The 14,631-nt window shown below is 35.3% G+C and overlaps 2 protein-coding genes across 3 annotated transcripts in view; one reads left to right on the top strand and one right to left on the bottom strand.

Annotated features, from left to right (window-relative positions):
- Positions 1 to 5,758, bottom strand: part of LOC107673621 (solute carrier family 2, facilitated glucose transporter member 11-like) — a 6,953-nt gene extending 1,195 nt beyond the window's left edge. Inside the window, exons 1-10 of the mRNA XM_016467288.1 lie at positions 5,699 to 5,758; positions 4,259 to 4,396; positions 3,791 to 3,889; positions 3,508 to 3,668; positions 3,210 to 3,334; positions 2,963 to 3,092; positions 2,608 to 2,756; positions 1,650 to 1,837; positions 452 to 562; positions 35 to 136 (exon numbers count right to left, since the gene is read on the bottom strand). Of these exons, the coding sequence (XP_016322774.1) occupies positions 35 to 136; positions 452 to 562; positions 1,650 to 1,837; positions 2,608 to 2,756; positions 2,963 to 3,092; positions 3,210 to 3,334; positions 3,508 to 3,668; positions 3,791 to 3,889; positions 4,259 to 4,396; positions 5,699 to 5,758 (1,263 nt within the window). The remainder of the gene's footprint in view (positions 1 to 34; positions 137 to 451; positions 563 to 1,649; positions 1,838 to 2,607; positions 2,757 to 2,962; positions 3,093 to 3,209; positions 3,335 to 3,507; positions 3,669 to 3,790; positions 3,890 to 4,258; positions 4,397 to 5,698) is intronic.
- Positions 5,759 to 5,897: 139 nt separating this feature from the next.
- On the top strand, positions 5,898 to 13,801 carry LOC107673622 (protransforming growth factor alpha-like). Of its 2 annotated transcripts, XM_016467289.1 has the most exons (6): positions 6,971 to 6,986; positions 9,239 to 9,332; positions 9,487 to 9,618; positions 12,232 to 12,346; positions 13,120 to 13,269; positions 13,648 to 13,801. In XM_016467289.1, exons 2-6 carry the CDS (start codon positions 9,245 to 9,247, stop codon positions 13,799 to 13,801), a joined length of 639 nt encoding a protein of 212 aa, XP_016322775.1. In that variant the 5' UTR covers positions 6,971 to 6,986; positions 9,239 to 9,244. The 2 variants fall into 2 exon arrangements, with proteins under 2 accessions (XP_016322776.1, XP_016322775.1); XM_016467290.1 differs by lacking the exons at positions 6,971 to 6,986; positions 9,239 to 9,332 and adding an exon at positions 5,898 to 5,973.
- Positions 13,802 to 14,631: the final 830 nt, after the last annotated feature.

The raw sequence follows: 14,631 nt of genomic DNA, 5'->3' as shown, positions 1-14,631 counted from the left end.
AAAGAGGGGTAATGCAACATTGAATAATACACACCTCAAGTGAAAGAGCCAGAGTAAAGACTATAGCCCATCCTGTCATGAGAACATAGCCACCCATCAACATCAGCCTCCTACCCAACCTTTCTATCAACAGGTTCTGCACACACACACAAACACACACACACACACACACACACACACACACACAGAGAGACAGATTTAAAATTAATGTGTGGCCTTGTCATTCTACACAGAATTATTCAGTATTCAGTTTCACTATTAAAATGGTAATCTAGGTCCTGCAACCAAATTATATCTTGGCAAAAGGGACTAAAAGGTTTGTCCAGCCCTGACTGATCAGCCCAGAATTCGAGATGAATTAATTCACTCAAACTATGCAAGTGGGTCAAAGGATTGCCTGTACAGTTCTGGGACAGTTACATAATTGATAACAGATGAATGGAAGACTCACACATAGAATGCAAGCGGTGAATTCACACATCCCGGTGCCAATGGCCATATATTGTATCTGTCCTGCAGATATACCCGCTTCTTGGAACACATATGATGCATAGAAGTAAATCTGAGGATTGAAAAAAATGGTGCTTAATCTTTTGAAATTTTGAGTGTGCAAAACACACACACACACACACACACACACACACACACACAGACTTTAAATACTTCTGAAGCATTTTGAGTTATGTAAAAAAGTGTTATGTACAGGAGAGATTTACCAAAGCTTTATGCAAGGCAAGTCAATTAGTAATTTGCTGTTTTAGTTCCTCATTTAATTTACAGGAAAGAATCGAATATGTTTTTCTAAGGTTTTAAACAGGTAACAATTAACTACAAATGTTGAATAACTTAAGAGAATTTACTAAATAAATGTTTCTTTTATCACAATATTAGAAGTGACTATATAACATTAATACTGAGCATTTTTAAAGATACAAATGATATTCATTACTGTTCATGTTTGTGGTCAGTAAGATCTTTTAATGTTTATAAAAGAGTCTCTTATGCTCACCAAGGCTACATTTATTTGATACAGTAAAAACAATAGCATTGCAAAATTTAAAATAACTGTTTTCTATTTTAATATATTTTAAAATATAATTAATTCCTGTGATGGCAAAGCTCAATTTTCAGCAGCCACTACTCCAGTCTTCGGTGTCGCATGATCATTCAGAAATCATTCTATGTTCATTTGATGCAAGAATAATTTCTTATTATCAGTTTTGGAAACAGTTGTGCTGCTTTTGTGGAAACAGTTATGTAAATTTTTGAACTTTTTTGAACTGAATGAATAAATGAAATAATATTTTTTAAAAACACCAATTTTTTTAACATAAGTACAATTTTTTTTACAAATTATAAGTTTAATATTTTATCTAATATTAAGTTATGAACTAATCTATTTTAACTTCTAAATAAGTGCTTTGTGTGTCTGTTTGCATGCATTTTTATCCCCCAGAATCATGAAGACCCTTTCAAATATTAACATAAAGCCTGCAACATAAGCATTCATTCTCATGATCGGCTGGGTGTGTTTTTTTTGGTTAACATTCACTTTATGAAGCAATGCACCGGTGATCCAGTTACACTTGAATTTCCAACTAAGAGCCAAAGATATAATGACACAGAATTGGACAGAGGCAGGGACTCACCGAGTCATTACCACACAGTTGCATGGCACTGCTCAGGACCGCCACAGTGATGAGCTGCCAGCGGACTCTGCGGTCAGTAAAGAGCTCCCATGGCTGTTTGGCACGTTCTCCCTTTGTTTCATTCTGTTCCTGCAGAATCTCATCCAGCTCTTCTCTCTGCACCTCACAGCCTCGCAGACGCTGCAGTGCTGCGGAACAAACATGATTAATGGCTATATGATCATGCGTAAGAATTACATGCTTTGTGAAACACAATAGGAGATATCTAACGTTTTGTACTATTTTTTTCTATCCAAAAGAAGCGAATGGTTTACTTTCATTGTATGGCCAAAAGCAGCTTTGACATTCCGGAAAAGAATTTGAATTATCACTTTTGTTTTAAACTGTTAAAAGTTATTGAAGTACATATAATATTGTTTTATCTGTACACTCTTAAAAATAAAGGTTCCCCAAAGAACTTTTCATCGAGTACCCTATTGAAAAAAAACAGCATATGCTGGTTAGGTATGTTTTGAAGCATGGCAGCTGGTTTGAGCTGGTTCAAGCAGGTCCTGAGCTGGTCCTAAGCTGGTCCTAAGCAACTATCTCCTTCTCAGGACCAGCTCATAACCAGCTTATAACCAGCTCATGGCCAACTAAGGACCAGCTCAAACCAGCTGCCATGCTTCAAAACATACCTAACCAGCATATGCTGTTTTTTTAACAGGGTAGTTCTTAAAAGATTCTTTTTCTTCTTCTTTTTTGTAATCTAAAGAACCGTTTTCCACTATAAATAACCTTTTGTGCATTTGAAAGGTTCCATGGATGTTAAAAGTTCTTCACAGAATCATAGATGTCAAAAAAGAACCTTTACTTTTCAAGAGTGTAGACTTCAGTGAGGCTGTTATACTCTGTATTGCAAAGAATGTAGCAATATACAGTATAACTGCACCAATACTTAAAACTCAGGCTCTCATACCCATTAGGCAGGCCTCTTTGTCTCCACAGTCAATGAGGAGGTAACGGGGACTTTCTGGAAACCATGGCAAGGTGAGGAGTTGGATGAAGCCTGGGATAGCATTACTAGCCAATAAGTACTGCCAACACGGCTCACTACCTAACAACTCTCTGAAAAAAATACAGGCATTTTAAAATCAGTCATTTCAGTCATGCTTGACTATTTAATTTGGGCAAAAAATAACATTGGCATGTTACATATTTTCAATGCACCTCATAAAGTACTCAATACATTTAAAAATATTCTTCACATTACATAAGGAAATGGTAATTGCTCTCATTAGCGTCGTAAGAGATGCGTCAAATATATAACTTACTTCAGACTGACCACCTGTCCCAACACCAGACCAAAAGAAGTGAAGACAGCTGAGGACAGGGACACAGCCCCTCGTAAGTGCTTCGGTGCACTCTCACCAAAATACATGGGCTGTACATTCATACTGATGCCTGAATAGAAACAGAGAATATGGTTTATAATAATACCAGGAAGAAACTAGTAATCTCAATGGCAAAATATAAAGGGTCCATGAAACTGCATTTGCAGGTAAAATATATACACAGTACCTGCATTTATGCCAACCAAAAATCTGGAGATGATAATCATCTCAAATGACTTTGCTGTTCGGCTTAACAATGCAAGCAATGAACTTGATAAGAGAAAGACATTGTTCAGCAACATAGTCTTCTTCCTTGGAAACAAGAACATAACAGGGCATACTTTCAAGATTTATTACTTATTTAAAGTTTACTAATTTTTTTACATTTAAATCATCAAGTCTAAATAAATATAAATAAAACAATTTGCATGGAACATGAACTTTATCATGTAAATTATATTGTATAACAACAAGATTAACCATACCTCCCGAAACGTACTGACATTGGCCCTGCTATCAGGGCCCCAATAAAGCCTCCCAATGAGAAACTGGAAACAATAAAGGTCCATATCAGCGTGAGCTCGTAAACCCCCAACTGTATTCCCCATCGCTCCAGAAATGTCTCATTGACAAAGTTTTGAATGAACTGCAGGAAGGAATACAGAACAGAAAACTGGTAACTGGCCTGAACAGACACAGAGACAACTAATATGAAATTAATTTAAACATTTTTACTCTTTCACAACACAAAGTCGATGAAACACTTACAACAGTCGGTGCATTCATTATGGCCAGGTTGTATCCATATTGTAGAGTTCCCCCAATAGCTGTAGAGGTCACCATTAATACCAAAGTGTATGCATGACCCTGTGTAGACAAATAAACTAACAATAACAGGCATTTAATGCGACAAAACAAAGAAATCAACTTCACATCAAAAATAACTACAATTAAATTATTAAATTGATTTACTATTAAACATTTAGTTTCTAAGTGTCAACGTTATGTGTAGACCTGTGGAAGGTATTTTTTAAAAGTCCAATGATGTGCTCTACAAATTTGTTTTAAATGTATTTAAAACTAATATTATTATTTAGTATTATTAAAAATTATATTTTATTCAAATGGAATTATTAGTAGCAGTTATATGTGACTTAACAGTGAAACTCACAACTTATTTATTTAATTTAAAAACAAAAATCTGACTAAAAACAACACCAGCAATAAACAGTCTACCTTCTTCTCCTTTGTGGTCATGCTGTCCTCTTTATATGTATTAATATTGCTTTGAGAAAAAGAATCCAGATGATGAAATCCAAGAATAAAGAAGGTAGTTGTCAGTTTGTGCTCGCCATTAAATGAGACACTGATGCTCTGAGAAAGGTGCGTAGAAAAGAGAGTTCGAGACTATGAGACACGTCTACAAATGTTACAGCTAATAATAAGTAACCTCAGAATAGTTTAACCAACCACCCTCTTGACTAGATAAAACAATGTTGTAAAAGATTTTTTGTATATGAATTCTCTTGAGAACTCCTGTTGAATTAATCTATCCTGCTCTTTACAAACTATACATTGGCACTATGTCCACATGAAAGTCCAAGTCCATTTGAAAGAAAATTAGATCGAATTAAACTGTAGTTCAGCTCCACCTATCGGAATATAAATATAACTGTGTAGGTACAGTAAAACGGAATATTTACGTGTTATTTTTATTTATTTATTATTATTATTATTATTTATTTTTTTTTTTAGAAATAAATACATTTAGCTTGTTTTACATTCAATCATCACATGTAGGCTACTTAAATGTTTATGGTATAGAACAGCAGTAATAATATTAAGCCTATCCATACATTCCATTAGGGGGCAGCATAACATGATCATATTTTGGCACTTTTGAATTTTGCACTGGAACAAAAAAGTTTAAGGAATAGGTTTTTGGTTGACCTATTAATAAATTAGCATTTAATACATTCTTTGGATCAGCTAAAAAAAATGCTCTTGAGATCAGTTTAGGTAACACAAAGAAATGCATAACTGACCTAAGACCTCTGTGGACATTTGGGTTCTTCCCCTTAAGTGTTGTAACAGCAGACCACTAAGAGCGATCAACCAAATCAATCCAGTCTTGAATCATTTTAACTAGGTAAGGCAATATGCCTACCTGTGGGAGTGGATTAGAAGAAGCCACGCCACTTCTAACATTTATGACAATAGAAATATAGATAAGATGTTGCCAGGTCAGTGTAACCAGGACCCTACTCCCTCTAAAGAAATAACTGACCAATAATAAGGAGCTGTATCTCACGCATTTCTAGTAAACGATTAACAATGATTTTAAAACTTAATTCACTCTGTAGTTAGTTCTGAATATCAACGCAGTCACATTTTTTTTACATACTTAAAAAAAGAAAAATAATTATTACATCACTTACATCGAGAAAAACACTATCAGATCTCCATCAACGCACGCGCGCACAACAGAAGGATGTCAAGGGTGTGGAGAGGGTTCTGTGCTAGAAGTGATTATTAGTAGTAACGTAGTTTTGTAGTTAACAATGTTTTACCTCTTATCTCGTGATAGTGAATTAGAAATAAATATATATAGTTAGGGCTTCATATGACGTCAGTGGTAAACGGCGTTGCTCAAGTTTGACGTCAAGTTCAAAATACCTGAGTCGTGGCATGGCGTCGTTTGTCGAGCAGGACACATGAAACTATGATGGAAGACATACACAGTTTTACTATGGAAGTCAGATTTCTAACCTGTGCAACGGACTATCAATAATATTGTCCAATCTAAAGAATACGAGCGTGCCTTCATCTATGTTGGCAAAGATAAATGATTTAAAATAAAGAGACGACGCTGCAAATCCTTCACCAGCAAGTCACATAAACGCTTATAATGATGTATCGTGCTTTTTGGGATACAATATTCCTTCTCACCGGTGAGTAAAAGTGTTTGATGTTGTGTTCATTCAATTTACTGGCATTATTTTTTATTAAGTAACTGAAATGTAAATAATACGTCAATTAATGAAGCAAAATATTAGAGTTAAACGTATGAAAAAGTTTAGCCTAAATAACCCACATTGCCTCAAGTGGAAACTTAGTCAAACTCTCAGAATCTTTTTAATTCAGAGGTTGAACTGAATCGGAGAGCTGTGAATAAACTTTTACAGTTATTTTATGTTGTGCATGTGATTTTCCAGTAGTGTTTTATATTATAATTTTAGCATCGTGATTTGACACTCTAGTCATCAGTATTAAAAACAATATTAGGGGTCCACTTCTCTCCTGATTAGTAATGACAGACTAATGTTATATAATTATTCTGCTTTGTTGTACAGATTTTTTAGCTTGATAGTATGAAGAATGTGCTGTGTTTATCCAAGGCACTGAAGAAACAGTGGTTTGCTGTCCTTTTTTGTCTAGCAGCTTCTTTGGCTCAGTAGTCTTGCTCCTGTCAAGGTTAACAGAGCTTAGTTTAAATATAGAGCCATTCTTTAGCGTCCATCTTTTATGGCTTTGTTTCTACAATGAAAGCAAGTTCTTAACTCAGCAAACAGATTCAGAGAAATTCTGTAAAAAGATTGAAGGAATTTTAAAATCAGCTGGACATAATGTGTGTTGTTGCTTTCTGGGCTTTTAATATTAAGCAAATGTTTATGCATTAGATCATGACTGGGCATTTTTAAACCTGCCTGATGCAGGATGCTCTATGGTAAAGCATTAACATAACAGTACGAATTTCTTGTGCAAACAATTTTACAAATAAATTTGATTTGATTTGACTTGACTTGATGCCCCATAAATAGCTACTTTTAATGACGGAGTGATTGCATCTGTATTGCAAGCACCTGTTTTATTCTTCAAGCATATAGGCAAGGTTTCCAGTAATAAGTGTCCCATTATCTCAGTAAGTGGTTTTGGTACAATGATGGTTAAGGAACGGCAGCTGGTAAGAAAACCCTCAGTAGGAATACCCTTGCAATGGTAACAAAGGGTTCAATTCTGTCATTAATTATTTACCCTCATCTTGGTCCAAAACGTTGTGACTTACTTTCTTTACATGTAGGCCTAGATATTTTGAGAAATGTCTCAGTGTTTTTTGTCCTTACAATGAAAGTGAATGGTCATCAAAACTATTTGGTTTCCAGCATTCTTTAAAATATCACCTTTTGTGTTGCACAGAAGAAACAAATGCTTACTACCAGGAATTTATTTTTCTGTTGAAAATGAATATATTTTATTTAAAATATTGATTGATGAAGGGTGAAGGAGGAAGAATGGGGTTGGTGTGACCAGGTTCAAACTCCACAACTCTTTTTATGCAGCAAATATGTCGAACTTAACAATGCTCCGACAAGAATTTAATCTAGTCAATTTATAAATGTATTTATGATTTAATTGTTATCGCTGCATGGCATGTGGACACTAAAACGTTATAAGACGTTTACACAAAGAATAAGAACATGCCTTGAGGTACCAGACTCTCTTTCAAGTCATTTTAGTGGCACAAGAATGAACATTAGACAGATGTTGTATCAGTATGCGTGGCCTTTACTTAAAAAGTTTAACTTTACTTTTTGCAGACTGTCAATCTTTAAAAAAAATTATAGCTCCAAGCTGGGATAATTGGGGTCCAAGCACAACCCAGTGGGCAAATTATGTTGAAAAGACATCAGATTGACATCAAAAGACAGGTCAAACATGCAAATCAAACTGATTTAAAAAACATGAAACGACGTTGATTTGATGTGAACGGCACTTCTTGAACTTGAACGGCAAAAATATTGGCCTACATATATTAAACCAATTTCAGTGTGAAATTAACTCAAACTCGGGATGTATTAATATGAATAGCATTTAACATTAAATCGATTGAGAGGTCTTAAGTATATTTGTGACCCTGGACCACAAAACCAGTCTTAAGTCGCTTGGGTATATTTTTAGAACTAGCCAAAAAATCATTGTATGGGTCAAAATTATCGATTTTTCTTTTATACCAAAAATCATGAGTAAAGATCCATGTTCCATGAAGATATTTAGTAAATTTCCTACTGTAAATATATCAAAACTTAATTTTTGATTAGTAATATGCATTGCTAAGGACTTCATTTGGACAACTTTAAAGACGATTTTCTCAATATTTAGATTTTTTTTGCACCCTCAGATTCCAGATTTTCAAATAGTTGTATCTCGGCCAAATATTGTCCTATCCTAACAAACAATACACCAATGGAAAGCTTATTTATTCAGCTTTTTTGTTCTATTAAAGTTCTATTTTGACCCCTTATAGTAGGTGTTTTTTTTTTGTTTTTTTTTTTTTGAAGGAGGGGGCACAACAATACTATTCTGCTTAGGGCACCCATTTGGCCAGCAGCGGCCCTGGGTCCACTGATTAGGTTTTGCCATCCCATAGCGCAGTCACATGACTTTTTTGATGTGTATGGAGGAATTTACTCGGCAAATGCGTTTCCATCTCCTTTTATTCGCATTAACCCTTTTTCGCACTAGTCAAAAACCACCTCAAGCGAGCGTAACAACTTTTTTGCGAATGAAGGGATTTTTATTCGCAATTTGCCATTTCCATCACTCGTTTCTGATGTAGACGATGTACGATGTAGACAGCAACTCTAACCCCTGTACAGATAGCTCTCTGCAAGGGTTGTTCGACTAATTGTTCACAGTAATTTGGTATTAGTGTATTGCTACGCTAATGGTACAATACTCTAATAAGCATATCAGAAATTTCAGTATTGATTAAATTACGTTTATTTATAATAAACATTTTCTTAACTCAACTGTCATGGTGGATTTTTTTTCACTTGGCTCATTGCAGTGCAATTCTACGCATATAAGATGCCTTAAAACTCTCTTGCTAGGTAACTTTTGGAGCAGAGTGATACATTTTGTGATTTGTGGTGGTTCTGCCATTTTCTGTAAATGTACGAGTGAATTAAGCACGCCATGACAAAGATTCCTTCGGCAGTGTCTTACCTGTGTATGCGGAGAGATCCGCATCACAAATCCACTTTAATTTATCCCAGTCTTTCTCTAGCAGCTCTTAAAATAGACTAAAGGTCAGAAGTCAGTTACTCCCACTGATGTTCCAGGGCATTTTAATTGATCTCTGAGTCTAAAGCAAGTGGGTTTTAAGTAGCTATTTCTCATTTGCGCTGTACGCCACTCAAGCCTTTTTCTCTCTAGTGTGTGATGCTGTTGTTCCGCTGTTTTCTCATTGCTATAATGGTCATGAGTCTGGCAATTTTTGACTTTGTTGGATCCTCATTTTCACATTTGGGTAAGCTTTTCACAATACTAGATGTCACAGAGTCAGTAGCAGTTGTATTTGAATAGTTTTGAACACCTCATCCTAATCTACTTAGCTGTTCTCAACAATATTAGTTTCATTGTAGTACTTTTTTTTTATATGTGCTGCTGTGTTTTATTTGTAGGCTCCCTTTTTACATATGGGCAGGTGCAAGAGAATTCTAACTCAACAACGACCATTGCAACCACCACAACAACAACTACCACAACAACCACCTCCAGCACGACGACAACCACTACTACCACACGTGTCAAAAGTATGCTCTGTCTGCCTTTTCCTTTATGCTCAACTCATTTTGGCTTTCATAGACTGAAATCCAATGTGTATTTTTCTGAATAAGAATTCATATATTCCATGAATATGGAATATATATATTAAATGTTAGACTGCAGCCTCAGAAATTAAACAGAAAATATTTCAAATGTTTAATTTATATAAAATGAACATTTAATATTTAGGATTATATAATAATTAGTTTGACGTCTAGTGGTTGTCAACTTTTTCTAAGTTTGACAGATATAGATCCTATTGTGAATTATTCATCCATGTAGATGTTTTTTCTTTTTGACTTTTTTTTGTCCTTGTAATGTTTAATCAATGTGTCAAAACTTGATCTTCCCATGAAAATGACAGACTTCTTAATGGTGATGTATGACAGACACCGCCAATCATTTTGTCTGCTAACCCTGCCCCTCAACAATCATCTGCAATAGTGTATTAATTTTTCAGTGCAGTGGTCACATCTCAAAATCCTATCAACAACCGACGGATAGAACCAAGCCCCCATCCTACATTTGTTCTTTTCGATAATCTTTTACACTTAGATGTGTGCTAGAATACGCAATAAATATGTTGTTACTTATGTTTCATCACAACTTTAAGTATTTTCATTGACTGTATTTTGAAAAAAAAAAAAAAACAGTTTAGATTCTATTTTGTCCTCAATTCATAAAAAAATGCTAGAAGTGGACACATGGTAATAGTAGGCTTCTAAAACAAAGACAGAAGATTTTAGTCATTGTCCATTAAAAATAGATTTTTTTATTCATTATACACAGTTTTTATCCTGTAGACCAGGGGTGTCAAACTCAATTCCTAGAGGGCCGTCAGGGCTGCGGCCCTCCAGGAACTGAGTTTGACACCCCTGCTGTAGACAAAGCTCACAATGATTAGAAACGGGAATCTGTCAATTTCAAGAAAGCCCCTCAGATCTTGACCGGTAGTCCTGGCTAAGTCTTGAAAAAATAAAATACTTTTTCTTGTCTTACACCATGTCTGCTTTTGCACTTTCTTTAGATCAAAAGTGTGCCTTAGGGAGGATAGAGTCTGAGAAACCGGCAAGTCTTGAAAAAATAAAATCTAAAGGGCTGTGATCTTCCAGATAATATAAAATGATTTTTATATTTTAAATATAAATTTAAATATACAATTTACTGATTGGCTAAGAACTTGGAATTTCTTTTCTTCCTTCCACTTCTTCAGTTTCCACCAGTGCCTTCCACAAAACATCACTAATTTGGCTCTAGCCTTGATGATAATAAAGGCTGGAAATGTAATATTAGTAGATAATTCTGTTTGTGTTAAAGTGGGGTCAGTAATGATGTAGTAATCTTATGTGCTGTTCACAAATTTATGATGAAATGCCAAGTTCTGTCATGAAACTCTAGATGGCGCAGGCTGATGGGTCATTAAAGGGGTCATATTACGCTGCTAAAAATAACATTGCACCAAGAGCTTGTAACACTCCAAAGAGAAAGGAAAAATTGAAATCGCATCATATGACCCCTTTAATGCAAAATTATGATATTCACAGCTTTAAACTACTGGGCATAATCTGATTGGTTTATGTTGCATACACAGCCAATAAGCTTGCTGCTTTACATTTAAATAGCTGGTTAGCATCCACTAGAGCATTTCGCAGCATGCTTTTAAGCCTGGGACACACCAAGCCGACGGTTGGCCATCGGTGAGCGTCTGTCGGGCTAGTTTGTTTGTTGTGTTCCTCATGTCAGCAGCACTTTGCCCGATTCAACATGTTGGTGCGAATGAGAACTCTGATTTGATGCTCAGTTTAGCGAACGAGTCAGTGCCTGAGAATAAAGCAAAAGTGATGAAAATGAGTAAGTAAATGAAGGCGGCACAGACAGAAGGCCGTTCTAATGTTACTTGGTCTTTCCCAAGCATTCCAATATGTGAATATTTTCATAACAACATGACCCGCTTAAAATTAACAAAGTTATCAACGTAACTGATATTCAAAATGGTAAGCAAGCACTGCTTTGTTTACGTTTCGTATATCTGCGTATATCTCGTATATCCTAGTTTTGGTTTCTCCTTTTGAATGGCGAACATATACTATTTATAGCTGCTGATATGGACAGTTTAGGCGACAACAGTCGGCTTGGTGTGTCCCGGAAGATTTGCTCTGAAACCCTCCACCTTCCCCAGCTCCACCTGTATAGATCTGCTACTGGTTATTAAAAATGCTGCTTATGCAGCAGCAGTATGTCTTAAATATTCACAGCACCGTATTGGCAGTAGCAAGTTCCTGTACTTACTTAGCAGCAGCAATAATCTACAACAACAGCAATAACCAACAGCAGCAGCAATTCAGCAGCGTAGCAGATCTGTTCTGCCAAGACCAAATACATTAACGTTGTCATATCCATCACCATGCTAAAATTTTCTGAGAGTTGTCATGATAGAACTGAAATAATGGGCAGTGGTATTATTATTGGTCATCAGGCATAACATTTGCAAATACATTTTTAAGTAATTCTTCCATAGATCTTTATATATATTTTATTAAACAAGCAATTGTTATTTATGTCCATATTAAACCCAGCTTCTGTTTATTCTGTTCTTGAAGAATTTATAGTAGCCGCTGTCCACTCTCACTTCGATGACTGCCCGGACTCCCACAGCCACTTCTGTTTTCATGGCACATGCCGCTTTCTCATACTGGAGGAAACACCTGCATGCGTGTAAGTTCGAAGATGGTCTTTTTTCAAACTGAATATAAATTTTTTTCCATGTGTTTTTCCTGCGTTATTTCCTGCCATATATTTTTAGTCGCTATAGGGTATAGAGACTGGATAAGTGCCGTTTTATTTAATGCTGTCTCTGTCAGCATTGCTATGGCAGTTTTTATATGAAATCAAATGCTTTGAATCTTGATCACTGAAGAAAAAGATTAAGATATAAAAAATTAAATATCCAGAAGATTCCAGAAATCCTAATTCTATGATTGTAGTTGATGTCAGATTTTAAAAACAAATTAATTTTGTATTTTTACATAATAATGAGATTAAACGGCTAAACGGTCTGACATGCATTTTGATTGCTGACTGACTTGGATAAATGACAGCGTTTTTGTTAAGCTGTCCTTGTCAAGACAAGCATGTTTTGTCCTAAATTGTGTTTCCGTGTATAAATGTGGCAGAATAGCAGTATTCAAATCTGTGTTGGTGCTTGTGTCTGAGTTGGTATGAGTCCTAATGTTGTCAGGGAATTTATTGTTTTCTCTGTATCCACATCCGTATGTCATAGTTCACCACAAAATGTCAAATGAATTATAGTCAATTTTAATTTGATTGATTTTATGAGCATGATACTGGCAGATTCCTCATTTTGGAATGAAATGCTTTTACCTAACATCTATTGAATACTCATGTTTTCCCATGCATATTTTCATATTTGGCTTTAGTTTTATAAAGCCCTCTTTTTCAATTATAATAAGTCAGTCTTGTTTGTGTAGATGTCATCCTGGCTTTGTAGGTATGCGATGCGAACATGCAGATCTCTTGGCTGTGGTGGCGTCTAACCACAGGCAGCAGACCGTGGCCACCATGCTGGTGTTGTGTGTAGTGGGCAGTGTTCTACTCATGCTGCTCTGCACTTTACTAAAGTGAGTATTATTCATTTAGCACGCATTTAAATGTACTCATTTACCTGTATATCTGTAACTTTAAAATGTAATTTATTACTGTGACGGCAAAGATGTCATTACTCCAGTCTTCAGTGTCACATGATCCTTCACAAATCATTCTAATATGCTAACTTAATGCTCAAGAAACATTTCTTATTATTATCAATGTTGAAAACAGTTAATAACAAGTGCTCAATTTTTGAAATCTGATTATGTATACTAGCATATATCGTAATTTCCTAAGAGCAGGTTATTTGTTTGGTTTGATATCTGTCTTTGTTGAATTAACTGTGCAATACAGTTTTTTTGTGGAAGGAGAAAGAGGTCATTTGTAGAGTTCACACATTGTCTCTGTAGTTGTTGGTGGAGACGGGGTGGTTGTGGGCGAGGTAACACCATTTCGTGTTGGTCGGAGAAGCCTAGGAGTATTTTGACGGGTGGGACATCCTGCTGTCACTCAGAAACAGGTATTCTGGTGCTACATTTCCATTTTTACACAGCTTTTTGCTGAGCTGTAGTGTCATGTGTTAAGTGTCATGCGGTGTCTAATTATGATCAGCAACAGGGGGTGTTTGCATACTGAGACCAGCATATGCGTGAGGCCTTTAACTTTTAATGGCCTATGATTTGTCTTTGCTCAAGGGTTTAAGCTGTTAGTTTAGCCATCTGTTGTCACTGTCCTAAGACTGTCAATGATCATGAGACTAATAGTTGGTCATAGTGAAACATAGGCTAATAAACTTTTATTTGAAATTTGTAGGGCATAAAATGTGTCAGTGCTTTTAATTGGTTCTTTTGTCTAACTCATAGTTAAGTTAAAAAGATTGAAAACTGTTCTTCTACCCTTTTTTCTTTGAATTTTGAAAGATGTAGATAAACGCTGCCAGTTTGGACACACCTATTTATTATTTACGGTTTTATTTTTTTGTAAGAAGTCTCTTATGCTAAACATGCCATGTTTATTTAATCAAAATACAGTAAAAACAGCACTGTTGTTAAATATTATTACCATTTAAAATAAGTTTTGTATTTTATATATTTCAAAATGTAATTTATTTCTGCGATGCAAAGCTGAATTTTTCAGTCCAGTCAGTTTTCAGTGTCACATGATCCTTTAGAAATCATTCTGATATGCTGATTTAGTTCTGAAGAAACATTTCTTCTAATTATTATTATCATGAATATATATTTTTATAGATATAGTTTTTTTTGGAAACCATTATACTTTTTTGTTAGGATTCTTTGATGAATAGAAAGTTCAAAAGAACAGCATTTATTGCAAATGGAAATCTTTTGTAACAATTTAAAAGTCTTTCCCGTCTACTGTCCTTGCAGAATAAT

Source organism: Sinocyclocheilus anshuiensis, unplaced genomic scaffold (genome assembly GCF_001515605.1).
Source record: "Sinocyclocheilus anshuiensis isolate Anshui unplaced genomic scaffold, SAMN03320099.WGS_v1.1 scaffold44, whole genome shotgun sequence".
Lineage (NCBI taxonomy): Eukaryota > Metazoa > Chordata > Actinopteri > Cypriniformes > Cyprinidae > Sinocyclocheilus > Sinocyclocheilus anshuiensis.
The sequence above is the reverse complement of the archived record's forward strand: the minus strand, read 5'-3'. Positions and strand labels throughout refer to the sequence as shown.